Genomic DNA, 23,640 nt, shown 5'->3' with positions numbered 1-23,640 from the left:
AACTCTCTCTCCTCTGCTCTCATCCTTCTAGACCTATCGGCTGCCTTCGATACTGTGAACCATCAGATCCTCCTCTCCACCCTCTCCGAGTTGGGCATCTCTGGCGCGGCCCACGCTTGGATTGCGTCCTACCTGACAGGTCGCTCCTACCAGGTGGCGTGGCGAGAATCTGTCTCCTCACCACGCGCTCTCACCACTGGTGTCCCCCAGGGCTCTGTTCTAGGCCCTCTCCTATTCTCGCTATACACCAAGTCACTTGGCTCTGTCATAACCTCACATGGTCTCTCCTATCATTGCTATGCAGACGACACACAATTAATCTTCTCCTTTCCCCCTTCTGATGACCAGGTGGCGATCGCATCTGCATGTCTGGCAGACATATCAGTGTGGATGACGGATCACCACCTCAAGCTGAACTCGGCAAGACGGAGCTGCTCTTCCTCCCGGGGAAGGACTGCCCGTTCCATGATCTCGCCATCACGGTTGACAACTCCATTGTGTCCTCCTCCCAGAGCGCTAAGAACCTTGGTGTGATCCTGGACAACACCCTGTCGTTCTCAACTAACATCAAGACGGTGGCACGTTCCTGTAGGTTCATGCTCTACAACATCCGCAGAGTACGACCCTGCCTCACACAGGAAGCGGCGCAGGTCCTAATCCAGGCACTTGTCATCTCCCGTCTGGATTACTGCAACTCGCTGTTGGCTGGGCTCCCTGCCTGTGCCATTAAACCCCTACAACTCATCCAGAACGCCGCAGCCCGTCTAGTGTTCAACCTTCCCAAGTTCTCTCACGTCACCCCGCTCCTCCGCTCTCTCCACTGGCTTCCAGTTGAAGCTCGCATCCGCTACAAGACCATGGTGCTTGCCTACGGAGCTGTGAGGGGAACGGCACCTCAGTACCTCCAGGCTCTGATCAGGCCCTACACCCAAATAAGGGCACTGCGTTCATCCACCTCTGGCCTGCTCGTCTCCCTACCACTGAGGAAGTACAGTTCCCGCTCAGCCCAGTCAAAACTGTTCGCTGCTCTGGCTCCCCAATGGTGGAACAAACTCCCTCACGACGCCAGGACAGCGGAGTCAATCACCACCTTCCGGAGACACCTGAAACCCCACCTCTTTAAGGAATACTTAGGATAGGATAAAGTAATCCTTCTCACCCCCTCCCCCCTTAAAATATTTAGATGCACTATTGTAAAGTGGCTGTTCCACTGGATGTCATAAGGTGAATGCACCAATTTGTAAGTAGCTCTGGATAAGAGCGTCTGCTAAATGACTTAAATGTAATGTAAATGTAAATTGGGACTAGTGGACTCCAGTGCACATATACACTATATGAGGGTTCCCCAATATACAACATGCTTTGAAATTATTATATTTTAGTCAAATATCTGTTTGGGCTTCTTGCAGTCAATTTACAGTCCACATATTATTTGTAATTAAGTTCCGTCCCCCTGACCAACGGCTGAATCTCGTTGATGATCCCTGTACTACATCATGTTTGTGCCACATTGCTCACTTTATTTGTATTTTACTATGTACACAGTTTATCTATTGATCTACTGTTCAGAGGGAAATGGTGCTTATCAGGCTGACAAAGTTGGTGACACACCTACATATGTAGGATCTTCCTTTGAGCCAGAATAATACAATTATAATCCTGCAGCAACAGGAAATGTGAATTAGTATGTGGATAAAAATGTATGAAACTGTTTTGTAGGGGTTGATACATTTTTCATTAGGGCAAATCATGTTTGACTTTTTAAAGTGGAAATTACAAACTTTAGACTTTTTAAACATTGACTTTAAACACTACAAGTTTTCATTTCCTGCTGTACAGGAAAACTCTCAGTAACAAATGAGTAATCAAATTAAGACCCTACATCTGTACAGTAGCTCCTGTCCCCTAAAAGGAGCATGTACGTAAAATGAACTGCAAAAGTGGGTTAAGGAAAAAGTGTGTATATGAGATGAGATTGGCGTATAAACATGTGAATGTTTGCAATCAGCAGCTGGCTGGCTCTCCCTGATGGCCTCCACATCCTGGTATATACTGCAGGGAAACAACCTAAATGCACAGAGGATGTGCTCCCATAAATATTATGATTGCAATATAAATCCTACATATACACACATCATATATACACACATCCGCCGCTCATTAAAAACACACCGCTCTTCAAATCCAAACCTCCTCAACCATTTTTAGGTGAGGATGAAAAAAAAATTAGTTTGAAATAAATAAAAGAGAATTCCCAGTAGGGAAAATAATGATATGAAGCATTGTGTTCACTTTGTAAATCAAGCAGCTCTTCAGGCCTCTGGTGAAGCCTGGGTGCTTACACACGCAAAAGCCTTTCAGCAGCCAGCTGCATTTCTGCATTACAGGTACACTGCAGGCTCCTCACCCAGTACGGCACAGCTGCCCTTGGCAACCCTGCTCCAGGTGTGCCCGTGCCCTCGACACCCCTAAACTCCACCTCCTCTGTCTGCTGCCCACAACCAGTCTAGGTCCCTGCAGATAACCCCTGTACACGCACGGACACGCACGCCCATGCACACGCACACACACACACACCTCCTACCAGCCAGTATATAACCTCTAGACACCTATAATCAGTTGCAAGACAAGCTATGGCAGCTCATGTCCCCTCCACCTCCTCGCCCAACACTTCCCACCAGGCCCATACAACACCTCCTAAAAGCCTCCAGACCAGCCCTCCATCACCGCCTACTCAACCTCCATCCCCACACACCACCCATACCACAGGCTCTCTCTCTTTACCTTTCCCTGCAACCAGAGGAAATAAGAGAAAAACAGCTCCCTTTTCCCTGTTAAAGTCTTGGCTCTGTCTTGGAATCAGAGACTAACTCCTCCAACATCCAGGCCTCGTCTTCTCCACACAGAGTGACAGAAGAAGAAGAAGCTGCATTAGCTCCTCTACTTATTCCACTCAGGATTGTACTGCTTTGATTCTACTGTTATGAGTCACATAGTGCACCTGCGCCCATGTGTTAAGCAGAGACAAATAAAAGCCCTGCGCCCATTTACACAACAAAGAGATGTACCCCGCAAGGCAACCAATCTTTCTCTGCCTCCCTCCCTGTCTCCTGGCACCACCCCCCCATATCCCCTTCACCTACTTCAGGAGGGGAGAGGCAGCGTGCCTTTCCCACTCCGCTGCTTTCCTCCCTCTGTTCCTGACAAACTAGTATTCAAACACAAATTCAGAGACAAAACACATCTCTCTTTTATGTCCTGTGTCTTGTTCCATATCTGATTTCAGAGGAACAGCGGTGGCATTCGCGATTATCACAACTCCCAAAAGCAAATCCAGTCTCTGAGCCACCCTCATCAAAGCCCCCTTGTTCTCTGGGGCTGAAGACTTCAGCACAAAAGTAAAGAGGGATCTCTGCTAAAACCATTTGATACATTTTTTATTAAAAGCATCGGCTGGTACCAGTGGCTGGGAAGTTAAGGCAAGGCTTAATCGCCCTCTTTGAGAATCCACCAGGATTTTCACAATGAACATCTGACTTAGTGATTTATGCATATTAATGAGGCCCGACCCAGGCGGAGGCAAGCTGAGCTCCACACTTCCTCTGCATTCTAATGTCTTCTGCTCCACCGGGATTATTACCCATGGAAATGTCTCTGCTTCTGCACTATTAATCGCTGTCTGTCCTCCTGTTTGGCTACATAATGACTAATTAAACATCAAAAGAGCAGCGCCGGGGATCCGCTCCGACAGCTCTGTACCCCGCGCCCCACATAGCCCTGCGTCCCAGGAGAGGAGCTGAGGAGACCACGCTGTGACAGGACAGACCCCAAAATCAATCACCCCAATGTACACACACATACACACACTCTCTAGTATACAAACACACAAACAACAAGGCAGGGCTATGGGCTCCCTTACACATCAACCAGGTACCACTGCAGAGGACGTCTTTGAAGAGTCAAGGAAAACAAGTAAAATCCCAGCAAAGTTTGTGTGACATTGATGTCAACAGCTCTCTTTGTGTGTGTGGGTGTGTGTGTTTGTTTGTGTGTGTGTGTTTGGTTAAGCTCACTGAGAGATCTATTTATATATGAGAGGCATGGCAGGCAGATGAAATGATCTTCCACTCACAGATGAAGGCAGACCAGGAGGGACCTTGCGAACTTTCTTTGTTTGTAGAGGATCTGTGAAAAGATAAAACAGGTTTGAGGCAATATAATGGGCCTTTGTGGGATGTAAACAACACAACACTCATTCACACACTGGCATAAAGAGGGGAACGATGAGGATGCCAACCCTGGCCTAAACATTCTTTCTTGCACACAATCAAGTCAAATCAAAAACAATTTGTCATGTAAAATGCAAAACAATTTGTGCGTGTTGTGCAATCTATTGAAATCACCAGGATAATCATTATTAGTGTTAAAATAGGAGTTTAAATGGCTAAGCAAAAGTCATTAATCCATTAAAAACACAGGGACTCCTGCAGGCTTGTTCATGGAGTTAGTGAAAACAGATCAGCACATACTGCTCTAAACACGATACTAGACTAAAATGCCATTGTCAGGGACTTGATAACTTGCCCTGCTCTGTATCTATAGGCATGGGTTAATTGGCACTGACCAATGGGAGTAGGTTCCGGTAGGGGGCGTCTTCTGGGGTTGGCCCCGGTGAAGGAGGGTAGAAGGGAGGGGCCGTTTTCACCGATGTGGTCACAGGACCAGGACTTACCAGACCAATGTCCGGCCGCAGATTGGCCTGGAGGTGACAACAGAGAAACAACAGATAAGTGGAGAACAGCAGATGTGTAACTAGTGTGTGTGTGTGTGTGTGTGTGTGTGTGTGTGTGTGTGTGTGTGTGTGTGTGTGTGTGTGTGTGTGTGTGTGTGTGTGTGTGTGTGTGTGTGTGTGTGTGTGTGTGTGTGTGTGTGTGTGTGTGTGTGTGTGTGTGTGTGAGAGAGAGAGAGGGGGGGGGGGGGGGGGGGTACTCATGCAGTCAACACTTGGCCATGAATCAGCCATTCCCCTAATGATCTATTAAATACCATGAATCAATCCATTGAACAGCTTTATGGAGATGTGCTCCAGTGGGAATAAGGGGCCACTGTGTGTTATGCTACCATAATTCACTAACAACCTGCCCTCAGAAAAAATACATCTCTTTAACGGTAAAGACAGTAAATAACTATTTTCACAGCAGCAGATGAGCGCAGACACCTCAATTAATGCATGTCCACTTAGCTGTAAAATAGTTATTTTTCAAAATGTCATAGATATGTGTTAATGAATGCTTCCTGTGGAGCTGACAAAAGGTATAATGTTCGTTTGAAAACATTCTGAAAAAAATGGTACTGTTCTATAATACTGGTAAATGGTGCTTTGTTATGGAGCATCAGCATAAGCAATCAAATACACATTTCAGTTTCTCTTTTTTATACACACAGTCATTTTTGTACTCCTGTGTGCACCACTGTTAGCAGCTTCACTGAACTACAAGGAGAAATCCATCCAATCAGTCTGACCTAGTGATTTCTCTCTCCTCCAGCCTGCAGTGGAACGGTATTGATCAGCAGCGATCACGGCCTGAGGGCATCTTCAGACACAACCAGGGACATGTCATGACTTGCAGGAGCAGCTGTTTGAAGGGAGAGGGCTCAGGGAGGTGCAGGGGGTGAGAGGAGGTGCAGGGGTGGGGGGCGAGAGGAGGGCAGCTCAAGGCTCATTAAACCATCAGTCTGATCCCAGGATCTGTGGGCTCCCCCGAAAACCATGCCGGCTTAACTGGACAAAACGTCCGTCCAAGAGACCTGGGAGTCACCAGGCCACCAGCCTGCTGGACCTGTGTCTGATCTCAGGCACACGTATCCAATTAGTGGAGGAGAGCCAAGATGACACAGAGCTGTCCCAAAACCTGCCTCTGATCTGACAGGCCCAGATTAGTGGGCTGGAGTCCTGAGTCCTCAGCACCCTCCTCTCCAGTTTACTGTGTCATGTGACTGAGTTGAGGCAGCCTCTGGAAGGTTCCAGCAGCCTCCAGGCTCCGCCAGTATCCACTCCACTCCAGTGACCATTGTGTCCCCAGCAAACAGGCCAATTAAGGGCATTGACCAATTAGTCTAATTTGCTGCGGACCGTAAGTGGAGAAGGAGGGAGGGTTGAGGTGAGTGAGGATACATCAGAAGAGAGTGCTGCTCTGGAGACTGGAGCCCTCATGTGCTTCCAGGAAACACTACAGTAGTTCCTAGCCACTGTGCTTCTACACCTGCATTGCTTGCTTTTTGGGGTTTTAGGCTGGGTTTCTGTACAGCACTTTGTGACATCAGCTGATGTAAGAAGGGCTTTATAAACACATTTCATTGACTGAGAGGGCTGTGGATTGACCCGGTAACCAATGACATTAAACTAACATACAGTTGAAGTCGTAAGTTTACATACACTTAGGTTGGAGTCATTAAAACTTGTTTTCAACCACTCCACAAATCTATTTTTAACAAACTTTAGTTCTGGCAAGTCGGTTAGGACATCTACTTGGTGCATGGCACAAGTCATTTTTCCAACAATTGTTAACAGACAGATTATTTCACTGTATCACAATTCCAGTGGGTCAGAAGTTTACATACACTAAGTTGACAGCGCCTTTAAACAACTTGGAAAATTCCCAGACAATTATGTAATAGCTTTAGAAGCTTCTGATAGGCTAATTGACATCATTTGAGTCAATTGGAGGTGTACCTGTGGATGTATTTCAAGTGCTACCTTCAAACTCAGTGCCTCTTTGCTTGACATCATGGGAAAATGAAAATAAATCAGCCAAGACTTCAGAAAAACAATTGTAGACCTCCACAAGTCTGGTTCATCCTTGGGAGCAATTTCCAAACACCTGAAGGTACCACATTCATCTGTACAAACAATAGTACGCAAGTATCAAAACCATGGGACCATGCAGCCGTCATACCACTCAGGAAGGAGACGCGTTCTGTGTCCTAGAGATGAATGTACTTTGGTGCGAAAAGTGTTAATTAATCCCAGAACAACAGGAAACAGGTACAAATGTATCTACATAGAGAGGCTTGCAAGCCGAAGAACACCATCCCAACTGCGAAGCACGGGGGTGGCAGCATCATGTTGTGGGGGTACTTTGCTGCAGGAGGGACTGGTGCACTTCACAAAATAGATGGCATCATGACGGAGGAAAATTATGTGGATATATTAAAGCAACATCTCAAGACATCAGTCAGGAAGTTAAACCTTGGTCGCAAATGAGTCTTCCAAATGGATATTGACCCCAAGCATACTTAAAGTTGTGGACAAATGGCTTAAGGACAACAAAGTCAAGCTGTTGGCGTGGCCATTACAAAGCCCTGACCTCAATCGTACTGAAAAAGATTGTGCAAGCAAAGAGGCCTACAAACCTGACTCAGTTACACCAACTCTGTAAGGAGGAATGGGCCAAAATTCACCCAACTTATTGTGGGAAGCTTGTGGAAGGCTACTTGAAACGTTTGACACAAGTTAAACAATTTAAAAGCAACACTACCAAATACTAATTGAGTGTATGTAAACTTCTGACCCACTGGGAATGTGATGAAAGCTGAAATAAATCATTCTCTCTACTATTATTCTGACATTTCACATTCTTAAAATAATGTGGTGATCCTAACTGACCTAAAACAGGACATTTTTACTAGGAATAAATGTCAGGAATTGTGAAAAACTGAGTTTAAATGTATTTGGCTAAGGTGTATGTAAACTTCCGACTTCAACTGTAGGTCAGAGGGAAGACTTTGACCTTGGTCAATTTCCACAAAAATGTTATTATTATCTGGATTCCCTGGGTATTTCACCTACTATCAATACAAAATATTTCCCCAAAATCAAAACACCTCACAATAACACCAAAATGGCAATGAGGTGGTACTCTAAAAATACCATAGATTCTGATTTTAACAGATTGGAATGAAGGCCATCAAGTCCTGTGAAAATCAAGTTTGCCACTGCTTTACTGCAGTAGAAATGAGGGGAGAAGCAGGCTCTGCAAACTAACAACCTGTCACAGAGGCCACTGCATTGACATTGACATGGCACAACAGACCAGACCAGACTCACTTCTGCTGCCTTTGTTCAATGATATTGAATCCTTCCAGCTATATTAGCTGGTGTTTCTTTTCTAGAAACTATTGTAATCTACAGTACACATAGTAAAGCATAGGAAACTTCAGCGAGGCCAGGGTTTATTGGTTGTTGATTACATAGATCTTCAAATCATCAGAATTCTATTTAAAGATGACAGAAAATGTTGTTATGCTTTCATGAAACTAAACCCATAATCTTTGATATTCTGGAGAGAAAAAAAGAGACAATTGAGACGAAGAAGAAAACAGACAGAGAATTGAGTGAAATTGAGTTTAACAGCCAAGGCTTGTTCTGTAGTCAGTGTGTGACTGTCTAAGGAGAAAATGTCCTCCCCTAGTACTCCAATAACACACTTGCATCAAATGACGTTGCAGTCAATCATGTTGCTAAAGCCCAATACCCGACACAAGGCTTTATTATGTCAAGAATTTCCTGAATCACAGGGCTTTCTGCCCAAGCCTCTTCACATCTCAATGATCATCTCCACTGTGAAATGTCACGCAGATTTGAGGAGATAATGGGAGTCGTCTGTCAACTGCATCCTGTCACTTTAATCAGGGTAATCCGTCTCGCAGGAGGCACACAGGAGCTACCTGCGGAACAGAGTGCTGCTGGTGCCACGGCAACACAGCAACCCGGCAACCTGCCAACCCCTCTCTCTCCTACTCTCTCTTCCCTGTTCTCCCTCTTTCTCCCCCCACACCCCAGCCCTGTTCATTACCTCATCCCGCTGGGGACATAGGCCCAACACAGAAGAGTATGCCCGCACTCCCAGTGAGAGAGAGAGAGAGAGAGAGAGAGAGAGAGAGAGAGAGAGAGAGAGAGAGAGAGAGAGAGAGAGAGAGAGAGAGAGAGAGAGAGAGAGAGAGAGAGAGAGAGAGAGAGATGATATGGTGAAGGCCTTCAATTAAATCAGATTTCCTGCTATTATGATGAAGGCAGAATAGCACCTTACCATACCACAAAGACTGGATACATTGGGATCTTTTTCTTTTACTGGTGTGCAGACAACAACTGTCCAAAAAGATGACGCCAGAAGGTTTAGAACACGGGTTGATTATGGTGAGACTGACATGTTCGGTGTAAAAAAGGAACAGTGGAATAAGGGGCCACAGCTGGCTACAGCACTCTGAATATCTAACCCAATAAGACATGGGGAGTTCTTCATCACGTTCAAATGATGCAATAATCCGTTGCTGAGCGAGGCAATTTGCTTAGACTTGACAAGCCCACAACTGACGGTCTGTTTGGCAGATATCTGCCGCTATTACAGTAGTTTCCAAAAAACGACCTCTTGATAGCTTGATTGTTTGTTTCGAATTTCCATTCTTGGTCCTCCGAGAAGAAAATACAAAGTTACCTTTTATTAGGTTAGTGTGGATGGATTATGAAATCTCCAGGATTTGGAGGTTGTGAACATTCAGGCTGCTCATTAAAAGATAAACAATGCCTGATAATCTTTGCACCTGAGATGCTTTGCTCATGCATGATTCGGCTGGGCAAGATTCAGAGGTGGAGCCCTGTCGATAATCACTAGAAGTGTTACACAATATTCTCTAAAGAATGAAATTACTTTTTTGGTCTTCCTCTTTTTTGTTTTTTTCTGGGACCAGACAAACTGAATCTCTGCCAGCCTCAGATCTCAGCAGCTGCAGGCCTGCATCAATTCCCCAGTTCCCACACAAAATGTCTGAACTGGCATTCCATCTCCAAAAGCTCTTTTATGAATGACTAAATGAGCTTTCAACTCACATCAGCTATATTTTCACTCTGTCTGACTGGAAGCGCAGACCTCTGTATGACCACATAGTTGTTAGTAGTAATGTGGACAGTGTGTACAGTGAGGGGATAGAGAGGTGAAGGGTACTACTCTGACACATGATTAGCTTGGGGTTAAATGAGTGGGTTAACAAGTGAGTCAATGAGGTCAGAGGCTCCCTTGATCTTTGGGTTAAGCCCAAAGAGGTGGGCTCTATCTTTTAAAGACATCTTTCAGACGTAGCCCTAAACCTAATCTTAAAGTCCAGACTCACAAAAACCCCTAATCCCAATATCATTGACCATAATGTGGAATATAAACACTCAGTACTGGGAACAGTGGAGGGTGAAGCAGACCCTGATGGAAGCCATTTTCCGTGGAACTTCTCCTACTGGTCTCACAGCCAGGGCAGAGGGAAAGGAAATAAAGATACTCGAGATAGAGTGGGCAGAGTCCGAAAAACAGTGAGTGAGAGCGAAAGAGGAGAACAGAGAGAAGAATGAACGAGGGAGAGAAAGAGGAGGAAAGAGAGAGAATATGAGCGCTCTCCCCATTGACTTGCTGACGTCAGACCGAGAGAGAGAGAGAGAGAGAGAGAGAGAGAGAGAGAGAGAGAGAGAGAGAGAGAGAGAGAGAGAGAGAGAGAGAGAGAGAGAGAGAGAGAGAGAGAGAGAGAGAGCTGTGGCTTGTGCACACAATCAGCCCTTTGTGTTGAACATCTGTGTGGCTGTGAGAGGGGATCTGGGCTGAGCTTGGCTGTGCTCACTGACCCTGGCTTAATGGAGGTGCGGAAAGTGGTGTTTCTCTGTGGTTTCGGGCTGCCCCTGATAGACCCTACTAGACATCACAGGGCACGGAGAAACTCCTCAGCCCAGGCAGCTCCACTGTAATCACTCACTCATTATCTCTAAGCCTTCACACCTCAGAATATTCTCATGAGCTTTCTTGTTCGCTTCATAAACCATCTCCGGTGCAAACGTTCCTTTTCACTCTAATTATACTACCAACAAAGGCATTTTATCTGATGAGCTGGACACGCCAATTAGTTTTAACAATGTATCAAGAATGCCCAAACAAGGAAAATTAAACAAGCAGAGTTCACCACACTATATTTACATTATAGTCATTTAGCAGATGCGCATATCCAAAGCGATTTACAGTAGTGAGTGCATGCATTTTCTTAGTGGTACCTGGTTACAAGCGCCATGCTCTACCAATGGAGCCACACGAAGCAGTAAATAGTAGATATCAAACTTACCTGGCAGCCAGACATGCCAGGCTCTCTCCCATAGGGTGGAAATTGAGCCCTCTCTGCTGATTTACCTGTGGAGGCACAGAGAAAAGATTAGACAAAAACCATTGACACCACATCATGGTCTAGAAATCATCGTTCTTATTCATTGTGTCTTGAAATAACAAGGTAATATCCTAATTCACTTTCACACTTATACAGGTCACATATGATGCCACACATTAGGACATAAACCACTGCTCCATATCGTAATGCAGATCTGTACAAAATGTTATGTAGAATACGTATTCCTTAAGCCAGAAGAGATCCTCCTAGACAGAGTTGCTCCATCAGTGTCACACTTTTGGTGTGCAGCACTCCTCCTGAGAGAGACGCTTCCCGGCAGCCATCAGGAAAACAAATAAAACACACAACGCACCACGCATATGAATCATGCTCCTCACAATATACTAAACTCAGCAGTTTTACTCCGGCGGAAAAAAACAAGAGGTTCCTACAAGGAAATGATAAACAACTTTAACCACATCGTACATTATTTTTGTCAGACTTTCAAACATTGCAAGCACCAGACGCAGCCCTGGAACAACATTGGGTTTACTCTGGGGAAAAGGTAGATATTCTAGTGAGTTTAAAACTTGCATAGCCAGGAGATTCTGTTACGCTCTGACTGAACAGAACATCATACTGGCATGCCCAGGTGAACAGAGGCACATGTTGGAGGATTCACATCTCTGAGTATTGCTGCGGGGCACAGTCGCACTGCATCTGCACACAGTCTCCAGAGAGCTTGAGAGGAAGCTGCCGAAATCAGGTAAGGTGGTTTTAACTGACAATGCTGCTTCCCTTTCAGTAGCAACACATAATGATATAACATTTCTGGGTTAGCTCTCTCACAAAGGAAGGAGCATTTAGTTGTGGGTTAACTACATACCCTGAGCCACCGCAGAGGGAGAGAACATCTGTCTTGGCTGACTAAAAAGGTTAAACCTGTTGTTGGTTTTTTACATTTCATGAGCTGCACCTCAGCCTCAGCGTGGTTTGGTCTCCATCGGTATCACTGAGTCACCCTGTCTCTCCCCTGTGAGGAGATGCTCGTGCCCACAGTGAAATATTCATCCCCAGCATGTGTTTTGTCACACACTCTCTGTCCACCATGAATAATTGATGGCTGAGTGTTATTGTTTCACAGGAAAACTTCCTCTCTCTCTCCAGGTCTGGCCCTACCTAAATACCTACCTACCTGCCAGGGAGAGAGGTAGCTAGCTAGCGGCCAGGCAGGCAGCTCACCTGAACCTCTGGAGCACGACCCGGCCAAGCCAAGCGTTGTAACACGCCCAGGGACCTGAGCACAGTCAACAACGCTGCAGTTCAGCCCAAACCGAGGGGAAAACATCCCTGAGGAACCCGACGGTAAACAGGCATTTAACTGTTTAGCGTGCCGCCACGCATGATCACACAGCGCTAAGAGCGCAGCATTGGTAAACAAAGAGATGTTCCCATTCTGATGTCACTGTACTTACCAGCACACCCCTGTGTTTACCACAGCAACATGTGCAGATACAGAGTATGATAACAATACTGAGATATAGATACATTTATTTTGGTCCTTCTGTAGCTCAGTTGATAGATAGATAGATAGAGGGTAGTTAGATCCCCGGGACCACCCATACGTAGAATGTATGCACACATGACTGTAAGTCGCTTTGGATAAAAGATCTGCTAAATGGATTATTATATATTATATTATAGATAGATAGATAGATAGATAGATAGATAGATAGATAGATAGATAGATAGATAGATAGATAGATAGATAGATAGATAGATAGATAGATAGATAGATAGATAGATAGATAGATAGATAGATCGATCTATCTATATATATCTATATCTATCTATCTATATATAGATATAGATATATATCTATATCTATCTATCTATATATAGATATAGATATATATCTATATCTATATATCTATCTATCTATCTATCTATCTATATCTATCTATCTATCTATCTATATATATCTATATATATATCTATATCTATCTATCTATATATATATATATATATATATATATATATCTATATATATCTATCTATATCTATCTATCTATCTATCTATCTATCTATATCTATCTATATATATATATCTATCTATATCTATATATCTATCTATCTATATCTATCTATATATCTATATATATCTATATATCTATCTATCTATCTATCTCTATCTATATCTATCTATCTATATCTATATATCTATCTATATCTATATATATATATATATATATATATATATATATATATATATATATATATATATACACACTGCTAAAATAACACATCCTAGATCTGAATGAATGAAATATTCTTATTAAATACTTTTTTCTTTACATAGTTGAATGTGCTGACAACAAAATCACACAAAAATTATCAATGGAAATCAAATTTATCAACCCATGGAGGTCTGGATTTGGAGTCACACTCAAAATTAAAGTGGAAAACCACACTACAGGTTGATCCAACTTTGATGTAATGTCCTTAAAACAAGTCAAAATGAGGCTCAGTAGTGTGTGTGGCGTCCACGTGCCTGTATGACCTCCCTACAATGCCTGGGCATGCTCCTGATGAGGTGGCGGATGGTCTCCTGAGGGATCTCCTCCCAGACCTGGACTAAAGCATCCGCCAACTCCTGGACAGTCTGTGGTGCAACGTGGTGTTGGTGGATGGAGCGAGACATGATGTTCCAGATGTGCTCATTGGATTCAGGTCTGGGGAACAGGCGGGCCAGTCCATAGCATCAATGCCTGCACGGTGTTGGGCTGTAAGCACAACCTCCACCTGTGAACGTTGGGCCCTCATACCACCCTCATGGAGTCTGTTTCTGACCGTTTGAACAGACACATGCACATTTGTGGCCTGCTGGAGGTCATTTTGCAGGGCTCTGGCAGTGCTCCTCCTGCTCCTTCTTGCACAAAGGCGGAGGTAGCGGTCCTGCTGCTGGGTTGTTGCCCTCCTACGGCCTCCTCCACGTCTCCTGATGTACTGGCCTGTCTCCTGGTAGCGCTTCCATGCTCTGGACACTACGCTGACAGACACAGCAAACCTTCTTGCCACAGCTCGTATTGATGTGCCATCCTGGATGAGCTGCACTACCTGAGCCACTTGTGTGGGTTGTAGACTCCGTCTCATGCTACCACTAGAGTGAAAGCACCGCCAGCATTCAAAAGTGACCAAAACATCAGCCAGGAAGCATAGGAACTGAGAAGTTGTCTGTGGTCACCACCTGCAGAACCACTCCTTTATTGGGGGTGTCTTGCTAATTGCCTATCATTTCCATCTGTTGTCTATTCCATTTGCACAACAGCATGTGACATTTATTGTCAATCAGTGTTGCTTCCTAAGTGGACAGTTTAATTTCACAGAAGTGTGATTGACTTGGAGTTACATTGTGTTGTTTAAGTGTTCCCTTTATTTTTTTGGAGCAGTGTATATATACAGTTGAAGTCGGAAGTTTACATACACTTAGGTTGGAATCATTAAAACTAGTTTTTCAACCACTCCACAAATGTCTTGTTAACAAACTATAGTTTTGGCAAGTTGTTTAGGACATCTACTTGGTGCATGACACATGTAATGACACAAGTAACAGATTTTTTCACTTATAACTCACCGTATCACAATTCCAGTGGGTCAGAAGTTTACATATACTAAGTTGACTGTGCCTTTAAACAGCTTGGAATATTCCAGAAAATGATGTAATGGCTTTAGAAGCTTCTGATAGGCTAATTGACATCATTTGAGTCAATTGGAGGTGTACCTGTGGATGTATTTCAAGGCCACCTTCAAACTCAGTGCCCCTTTGCTTGACATTATGGGAAAATCAAAAGAAATCAGCCAAGACCTCAGAAATAACATTGTAGCCCTCCACAAGCCTGGTTCATCCTCGGGAGCAATTTCCAAATGCCTGAAGGATCCACTGTTATGCAGGTGAATGAGGACCCAAAAGCGACTTGGCGAAAACAGAGTTTTTAATCCAGTAAGATACTTAACAAAACAAAAGACATAATACTACTCGTAAAGACGAGAACAGACTGGAGACTTGATCAAGAACTGCAGGTTGCCTCGGGAAGGCACTTGAACCTAGCAGACTCAGACACCTGCTCACCACGCAGCATCTGAGGGAAACACGACACGACAGGGCAAAACATAGACACAGCACGGTGAATATAGACAAGGATCCGACAGGGCAGGTACGGAAAACAAGGAGAGAAATAGGGACTCTAATCAGGGAAAAGGATCGGGAACAGGTGTGGGAAGACTAAATGATTGATTAGGGGAATAGGAACAGCTGGGAGCAGGAACGGAACGATAGAGAGAAGAGAGGGCGAGAGAGTGAGAGAGGGAGGGGGAGAGAGAGGGATAGAAAGAGGGAAAGAACCTAATAAGACCAGCAGAGGGAAACGAATAGAAGGGGAAGCACAGGGACAAGACATGATAATTAATGACAAAACATGACAGTACCCCCACTCACCGAGCGCCTCCTGGCGCACTCGAGGAGGAACCCTGGCGGCAACGGAGGAAATCATCAATAAGCGAACGGTCCAGCACGTCCCGAGACGGAACCCAACTCCTCTCCTCAGGACCGTAACCCTCCCAATCCACTAAGTATTGGTGACCCCGTCCCCGAGAACGCATGTCCATGATCTTACGTACCTTGTAAATAGGTGCGCTCTCGACAAGGACGGGAGGGGGGAGGGAAGACGAACGGGGTGCGAAGAAAGGGCTTGACACAGGAGACATGGAAGACAGGATGGACGCGACGAAGATGTCGCGGAAGAAGCAGTCGCACAGCGACAGGATTGACGACCTGGGAGACACGGAACGGACCAATGAACCGCGGAGTCAACTTACGAGAAGCTGTCGTAAGAGGAAGGTTGCGAGTGGAAAGCCACACTCTCTGGCCGCAACAATACCTTGGACTCTTAATCCTGCGTTTATTGGCGGCTCTCACAGTCTGTGCCCTGTAACGGCAAAGTGCAGACCTCACCCTCCTCCAGGTGCGCTCACAACGTTGGACAAACGCTTGAGCGGAGGGAACGCTGGACTCGGCAAGCTGGGATGAGAACAGAGGAGGCTGGTAACCCAGACTACTCTGAAACGGAGATAACCCGGTAGCAGACGAAGGAAGCGAGTTGTGAGCGTATTCTGCCCAGGGGAGCTGTTCTGCCCAAGACGCAGGGTTTCTGAAAGAAAGGCTGCGTAGTATGCGACCAATCGTCTGATTGGCCCTCTCTGCTTGACCGTTAGACTGGGGATGAAACCCGGAAGAGAGACTGACGGACGCACCAATCAAACGACAGAACTCCCTCCAAAACTGTGACGTGAATTGCGGACCTCTGTCTGAAACGGCGTCTAACGGGAGGCCATGAATTCTGAACACATTCTCGATGATGATTTGTGCCGTCTCCTTAGCGGAAGGAAGTTTAGCGAGGGGAATGAAATGTGCCGCCTTAGAGAACCTATCGACAACCGTAAGAATCACAGTCTTCCCCGCAGACAAAGGCAGACCGGTAATGAAGTCTAGGGCGATGTGAGACCATGGTCGAGAAGGAATGGGGAGCGGTCTGAGACGACCGGCAGGAGGAGAGTTACCCGACTTAGTCTGCGCGCAGTCCGAACAAGCAGCCACGAAACGGCGCGTGTCACGCTCCTGAGTCGGCCACCAAAGCGCTGGCGAATAGACGCAAGAGTGCCTCGAACACCGGGATGACCAGCTAACTTGGCAGAGTGAGCCCACTGAAGAACAGCCAGACGAGTGGAAACAGGAACGAAAAGGAGGTTACTAGGACAAGCGCGCGGCGACGCAGTGTGCGTGAGTGCTTGCTTAACCTGTCTTTCAATTCCCCAGACTGTTAACCCGACAACACGCCCATAAGGAAGAATCCCCTCGGGATCAGTAGAAGCCACAGAAGAACTAAACAGACGGGATAAGGCATCAGGCTTGGTGTTTTTGCTACCCGGACGGTAAGAAATCACAAACTCGAAACGAGCAAAAAACAACGCCCAACGAGCTTGACGGGCATTAAGTCGTTTGGCAGAACGGATGTACTCAAGGTTCTTATGGTCTGTCCAAACGACAAAAGGAACGGTCGCCCCCTCCAACCACTGTCGCCATTCGCCTAGGGCTAAGCGGATGGCGAGCAGTTCACGGTTACCCACATCATAGTTGCGCTCAGATGGCGACAGGCGATGAGAAAAATAAGCGCAAGGATGAACCTTATCGTCAGACTGGAAGCGCTGGGAAAGAATGGCTCCCACGCCTACCTCTGAAGCGTCAACCTCGACAATGAATTGTCTAGTGACGTCAGGAGTAACGAGGATAGGAGCGGACGTAAAACGTTCTTTTAGAAGATCAAAAGCTCCCTGGGCGGAACCGGACCACTTAAAACACGTCTTGACAGAAGTAAGAGCTGTGAGAGGGGCAGCAACTTGACCGAAATTACGAATGAAACGCCGATAGAAATTAGCGAAACCTAAAAAGCGCTGCAACTCGACACGTGACCTTGGAACGGGCCAATCACTGACAGCTTGGACCTTAGCGGAATCCATCTGAATGCCTTCAGCGGAAATAACGGAACCGAGAAAAGTAACGGAGGAGACATGAAAAGAGCACTTCTCAGCCTTTACGTAGAGACAATTCTCTAAAAGGCGCTGTAGAACACGTCGAACGTGCTGAACATGAATCTCGAGTGACGGTGAAAAAATCAGGATATCGTCAAGATAGACAAAAACAAAGATGTTCAGCATGTCTCTCAGAACATCATTAACTAATGCCTGAAAAACAGCTGGCGCATTGGCGAGACCAAACGGCAGAACCCGGTACTCAAAATGCCCTAACGGAGTGTTAAACGCCGTTTTCCACTCGTCCCCCTCTCTGATGCGCACGAGATGGTAAGCGTTACGAAGGTCCAACTTAGTAAAGCACCTGGCTCCCTGCAGAATCTCGAAGGCTGATGACATAAGGGGAAGCGGATAACGATTCTTAACCGTTATGTCATTCAGCCCTCGATAATCCACGCAGGGGCGCAGAGTACCCTCCTTCTTCTTAACAAAAAGAACCCCGCCCCGGCCGGAGAGGAAGAAGGCACTATGGTACCGGCGTCAAGAGACACAGATAAATAATCCTCGAGAGCCTTACGTTCGGGAGCCGACAGAGAGTATAGTCTACCCCGAGGAGGAGTGGTCCCCGGAAGGAGATCAATACTACAATCATACGACCGGTGAGGAGGAAGGGAGTTGGCTCGGGACCGACTGAAGACCGTGCGCAGATCATGATATTCCTCCGGCACTCCTGTCAAATCGCCAGGTTCCTCCTGAGAAGTGGGGACAGAAGAAATGGGAGGGATGGCAGACATTAAACACTTCACATGACAAGATACGTTCCAGGATAGGATAGAATTACAAGACCAATTAATAGAAGGATTATGACATACTAGCCAGGGATGACCCAAAACAACAGGTGTAAAAGGTGAACGAAAAATCAAAAAAGAAATAGTCTCACTGTGGTTACCAGATACTGTGAGAGTTAAAGGTAGTGTCTCAAATCTGATACTGGGAAGATGACTACCATCTAAGGCAAACATGGGCGTTTCCGAACCCATGCTTCGTCCATGAAACAACCCTCAGCCCCAGAGTCAATCAAGGCACTGCATGTAGCACCCGAACCGGTCCAGCGTAGATGGACCGACATAGTAGTACAGGATCTAGATGAAGAGACCTGAGTAGTAGCGCTCACCAGTAGCCCTCCGCTTACTGATGAGCTCTGGCCTTTTACTGGACATGAATTGACAAAATGTCCATCAAATCCGCAATAGAGGCACAGGCGGTTGGTGATCCTCCGTTCCCTCTCCTTGGTCGAGATGCGAATACCTCCCAGCTGCATGGGCTCAGTCTCTGAGCCAGAGGAGGGAGATGGTTGCGATGCGGAGCAGGGAAACACCGTTGACGCGAGCTCTCTTCCACGAGCTTGGTGACGAAGATCTACCCGTCGTTCTATGCGGATGGCGAGAGCAATCAAAGAGTCCACACTGGAAGGAACCTCCCGAGAGAGAATCTCATCTTTGACCACTGTGTGGAGTCCCTCCAGAAAACGAGCGAGCAGCGCCGGCTCGTTCCAGTCACTAGAGGCAGCAAGAGTACGAAACTCTATAGAGTAATCCGTTATGGATCGATCACCTTGGCATAGGGAAGCCAGGGCCCTAGAAGCCTCCCCACCAAAAACTGAACGGTCAAAAACCCGAATCATCTCCTCTTTAAAGTTCTGGTAATTGTTAGAACAATCAGCCCTTGCCTCCCAGATAGCTGTGCCCCACTCTCGGGCCCGGCCAGTAAGGAGTGAAATGACGTAAGCAACCCGAGCTCTCTCGCTAGAGTATGTGTTGGGTTGGAGAGAGAACACAATATCACACTGGGTGAGAAAGGAGCGGCACTCCGTGGGCTGCCCGGAGTAGCAAGGTGGGTTATTAACCCTAGGTTCCGGAGGCTCGGCAGGCCAGGAAGTAACAGGTGGCACGAGACGAAGACTCTGGAACTGTCCAGAGAGGTCGGAAACCTGAGCGGCCAGGTTCTCCACGGCATGGCGAGCAGCAGACAATTCCTGCTCGTGTCTGCCGAGCATGGCTCCTTGGATCTTGACGGCAGTGTTACGAGCCTCTGTAGTCGCTGGGTCCATTCCTTGGTCGGATCCTTCTGTTATGCAGGTGAATGAGGACCCAAAAGCGACTTGGCGAAAACAGAGTTTTTAATCCAGTAAGATACTTAACAAAACAAAAGACATAATACTACTCGTAAAGACGAGAACAGACTGGAGACTTGATCAAGAACTGCAGGTTGCCTCGGGAAGGCACTTGAACCTAGCAGACTCAGACACCTGCTCACCACGCAGCATCTGAGGGAAACACGACACGACAGGGCAAAACATAGACACAGCACGGTGAATATAGACAAGGATCCGACAGGGCAGGTACGGAAAACAAGGAGAGAAATAGGGACTCTAATCAGGGAAAAGGATCGGGAACAGGTGTGGGAAGACTAAATGATTGATTAGGGGAATAGGAACAGCTGGGAGCAGGAACGGAACGATAGAGAGAAGAGAGGGCGAGAGAGTGAGAGAGGGAGGGGGAGAGAGAGGGATAGAAAGAGGGAAAGAACCTAATAAGACCAGCAGAGGGAAACGAATAGAAGGGGAAGCACAGGGACAAGACATGATAATTAATGACAAAACATGACATCCACGTTCATCTGTACAAACAATAGTACACAGGTATAAACACCATGGGACCACGCAGCCGTCATACCGCTCAGGAAGGAGACGCGTTCTGTGCGAAAAGTGCAAATCAATCCCAGAACAACAGCAAAGGACCTTGTGAAGATGCTGGAGGGAACAGGTACAACAGTATCTATATCCACAGTAAAATGAGTCCTATATCAACATATCCTGAAAGGCCGCTCAACCAGGAAGAAGCCACTGCTCCAAAACCGCCATATAAAAGCCAGACTACAGTTTGCAACTGCACATGGGGACAACGATTGTATTTTTTGGAGAAATTTCCTCTGGTCTGATGAAACAAAATTAGAACTGTTTGGCCATAATGACCATCGTTATGTTTGGAGGAAAAAGGGGGAGGCTTGCAAGCCGAAGAACACCATCCCAACCGTGAAGCACAGGGTGGCAGCATCTTGTTGTGGAGGTATATATATAAAATGTATGAATATATTAGATGTGTATAAGATGTGTGCTACTACACTGTATAGAAATCCACAGCATGTGCTTTTGTTTTTAGAGGGGAGGACAAGACAAAATAATAAAGTCTGTACATCAAAAGGAAAACCACAAAAACAGCGATGATTCAAATGCTAATCATTATATTTGATTTTTTCGACTGTTTCAAATATAATGCCACACATTGTATTTTGGGGTGAGGTTGTACATTCTCATTGATAGAAATGCTTTCAATGGGTAATGTAGAAACCTTTCAGTGGATCATGTAGAAACCTTTAAGAATGTTCCAGTTTGAAAGAAAGAACAGGGTGACAAAGAGAAGCTTCTGTAGAAGATCCATAGGTGCTCAAACACAAAGATTAGAAAACCATGTGGGATCACTCATAACATACAGTCATCTACATGATGAAAGTCTCCAAAAAGGAATATGGGAGAGAAAAAGTGTCTTGGAATGTCAAATATCAACAATGTAAGACAGTCCAGCTATTGCAATTGCAATTTGTTTAAGTGTTACTGGCGAGTGTTTGTGCCAAGCAGGCTGCTGGCTGCGACGCTGATGTTTGAGGAACCGGTGCCAGCTAGCGCAGCTGTGAGGCCACTGCCCCACCCCCATCGCCCACCCACCCCAAACCTCACTCACCCCTCACACCCCCCACTCTCTCCTCCATGAGCAAAATGAGTCACCCGGAGGAGAAGGATGCAGTGGGCAGTGGCGAGGGGAAGGGCCAAGTGGGAGCGTGGCTAGAGATTAACTTCGGGATCTGGTGTAGAGGTCACTGATTAACAAGGTTCTGGGCTCGGCTCGCCTGCCTTGCTGCCTGCCTGATGCGGATGCTCCTCTAACCCCTATTTTATCTAATCACATCCTCCACCTCTCCTTAGCACTGCTAGAGGAGTGACAGGCTAGAGGGGCTCTGTGATCAATAACCTGCCTGGCCCAGCACTCCCCTCTGTCTCCCCCTGCCTGTCCCCCTGGAAGCCACCAGCAGGCACTTCCCCTCCGTAATAGGACACATCATACATTATAGAAACCCTCTGACTGGGATGATTAATGGAGCCAAATCATCACACTTAAGAGCAGAGCGCATGTGGAGTGTGATGTGTTGGTCGAGGACACAGTACAAGACCTGGGAGAGTCTCTCTCACATGCCAGTGGATGAGGGGAGGCAGACAGCCAGGGCAGGATCACTGTGCTTTGATTGTAGAGGGCACTGCTGCTGCTGCCGCTGCTGCTACCACTGAGACTGCTAACTCAGCCATTTAGAAACTTGGTTGAAGGAAACTTGGCTCAAGGAAAACCCAAGGAAGTTTTCTACAATACTTTAACAAAAGACGTCTAACAGAAAAGTAAAAGGTAGACTGGATAGCGTTCCATCACAGAGCACCGAAACTCTATGGCCTGGCTGTCTTGCCATGAAAGTTAATCCAGGAAAACACCAGAATGAATAGCAATTTACAGCTAATAGGTACTTTCAAGGGTATCACTCAATGTTTTTTAAGCCACTAATCATGTGAAGTGATGGAGAAGTTGATCACAGGTCTGGTGGATGTGTGTTCAAGATGCTGAAGCAGTGAAGAACAAGTGATAATAAATCAGGTGGAACAGATTGGCACTTAGGTTTTTCTTCTAGAGCCGAGCGAGCACCCAAATTAGCCCGACAAATACACCCTCATCACAACACAGCGCTCTCCTCTGTCTCTAGCAGACATAACTCAATCTGAGGAGAATAGGTCCCCGTAATAACCTATATTTACAGAGCCAGAACATGACTCGAGCCATTAAATCTTAATTCTCCTTTACGAAGCACTGAAGTCTGAAACAAGACCTCATCCATCAAAGCCCACTAACGTTGTGAGCGAAAAGAGGAACGAAAACCATGAGAACAAGAGACCAATTTCACCAGAGGAGTCGCAGGCCTGACACTTTCCAGGGCATTAGCCATGCTGTTTATTATCTCCCCAAGCAGGCCTGTCCTATCACAGCCAGCATGGCATTCACAACAGCAGCGCTAATATCATTATTACAATATTTGTTCTGAGCAGGTGCAGTCGGTCTACAGAAAGCAATATTCTCTCCAACTGTTTCATTTTTTGATTCTTGTCTGTGACAGTTTCTATTTTGTATTTCTTTTAATACATTTTTGTACTTCCCTAGACTACAGTGTGTGTTGATGGATATGATGGTAAGTAAATTCATCATTCTGCTAGCGAGGAAGAAGCCCAGGCTGTCCAGGTGTCCATCAAGAACAGTGTTGACACCGGACGCAATCCCCCAGACACATGATGCAAAAACAACAAGAATAAACCGGCTTAATTACAGCCATCACAGCAGATGATCTAAATAGAAATGAAGTCCACTGGGACAGACACCTTGGATAATACTGTGGCTCCTAGCCAAATCAATAGCACTGATGACACTGGCTCAATATGAAAATCAATTTGAACGGAAAAAGGCTTCCTTCAATTCTGGCATACGACTAACACTGTCTGAATGTATATGTACCACAATATACACGTGGCCTTTTGAATGGCCATTATGGTTATGATCGCCTAAAGTTGAAAACAGTTTTGACATTGAATGCAATGCAATAGAGGAGTTGCGAATCATTATGTTGAACAGTTACCATCAATACCAAAAATAGAACAGATATATCTATGCTAGTGTGCAGCAGTGGAGACATTGATTTGCCCTCCACCCTACAATT

General features: G+C 45.9%; 1 protein-coding gene across 1 annotated transcript in view; it reads right to left on the bottom strand.

The window, feature by feature from the left end:
• Positions 1 to 23,640, bottom strand: part of LOC124033736 (transcription factor 12-like) — a 101,473-nt gene that overhangs the window by 32,017 nt on the left and 45,816 nt on the right. Inside the window, 4 exon segments of the mRNA XM_046345953.1 lie at positions 4,133 to 4,185; positions 4,625 to 4,679; positions 4,682 to 4,759; positions 11,152 to 11,216. Of these exon segments, the coding sequence (XP_046201909.1) occupies positions 4,133 to 4,185; positions 4,625 to 4,679; positions 4,682 to 4,759; positions 11,152 to 11,216 (251 nt within the window).

The sequence above is a fragment of the Oncorhynchus gorbuscha genome, linkage group LG04, assembly GCF_021184085.1.
Source record: "Oncorhynchus gorbuscha isolate QuinsamMale2020 ecotype Even-year linkage group LG04, OgorEven_v1.0, whole genome shotgun sequence".
In the NCBI taxonomy this organism is placed as follows: domain Eukaryota; kingdom Metazoa; phylum Chordata; class Actinopteri; order Salmoniformes; family Salmonidae; genus Oncorhynchus; species Oncorhynchus gorbuscha.
Note: the sequence above shows the minus strand (reverse complement) of the source record. Positions and strands in the feature narration are given on the sequence as shown.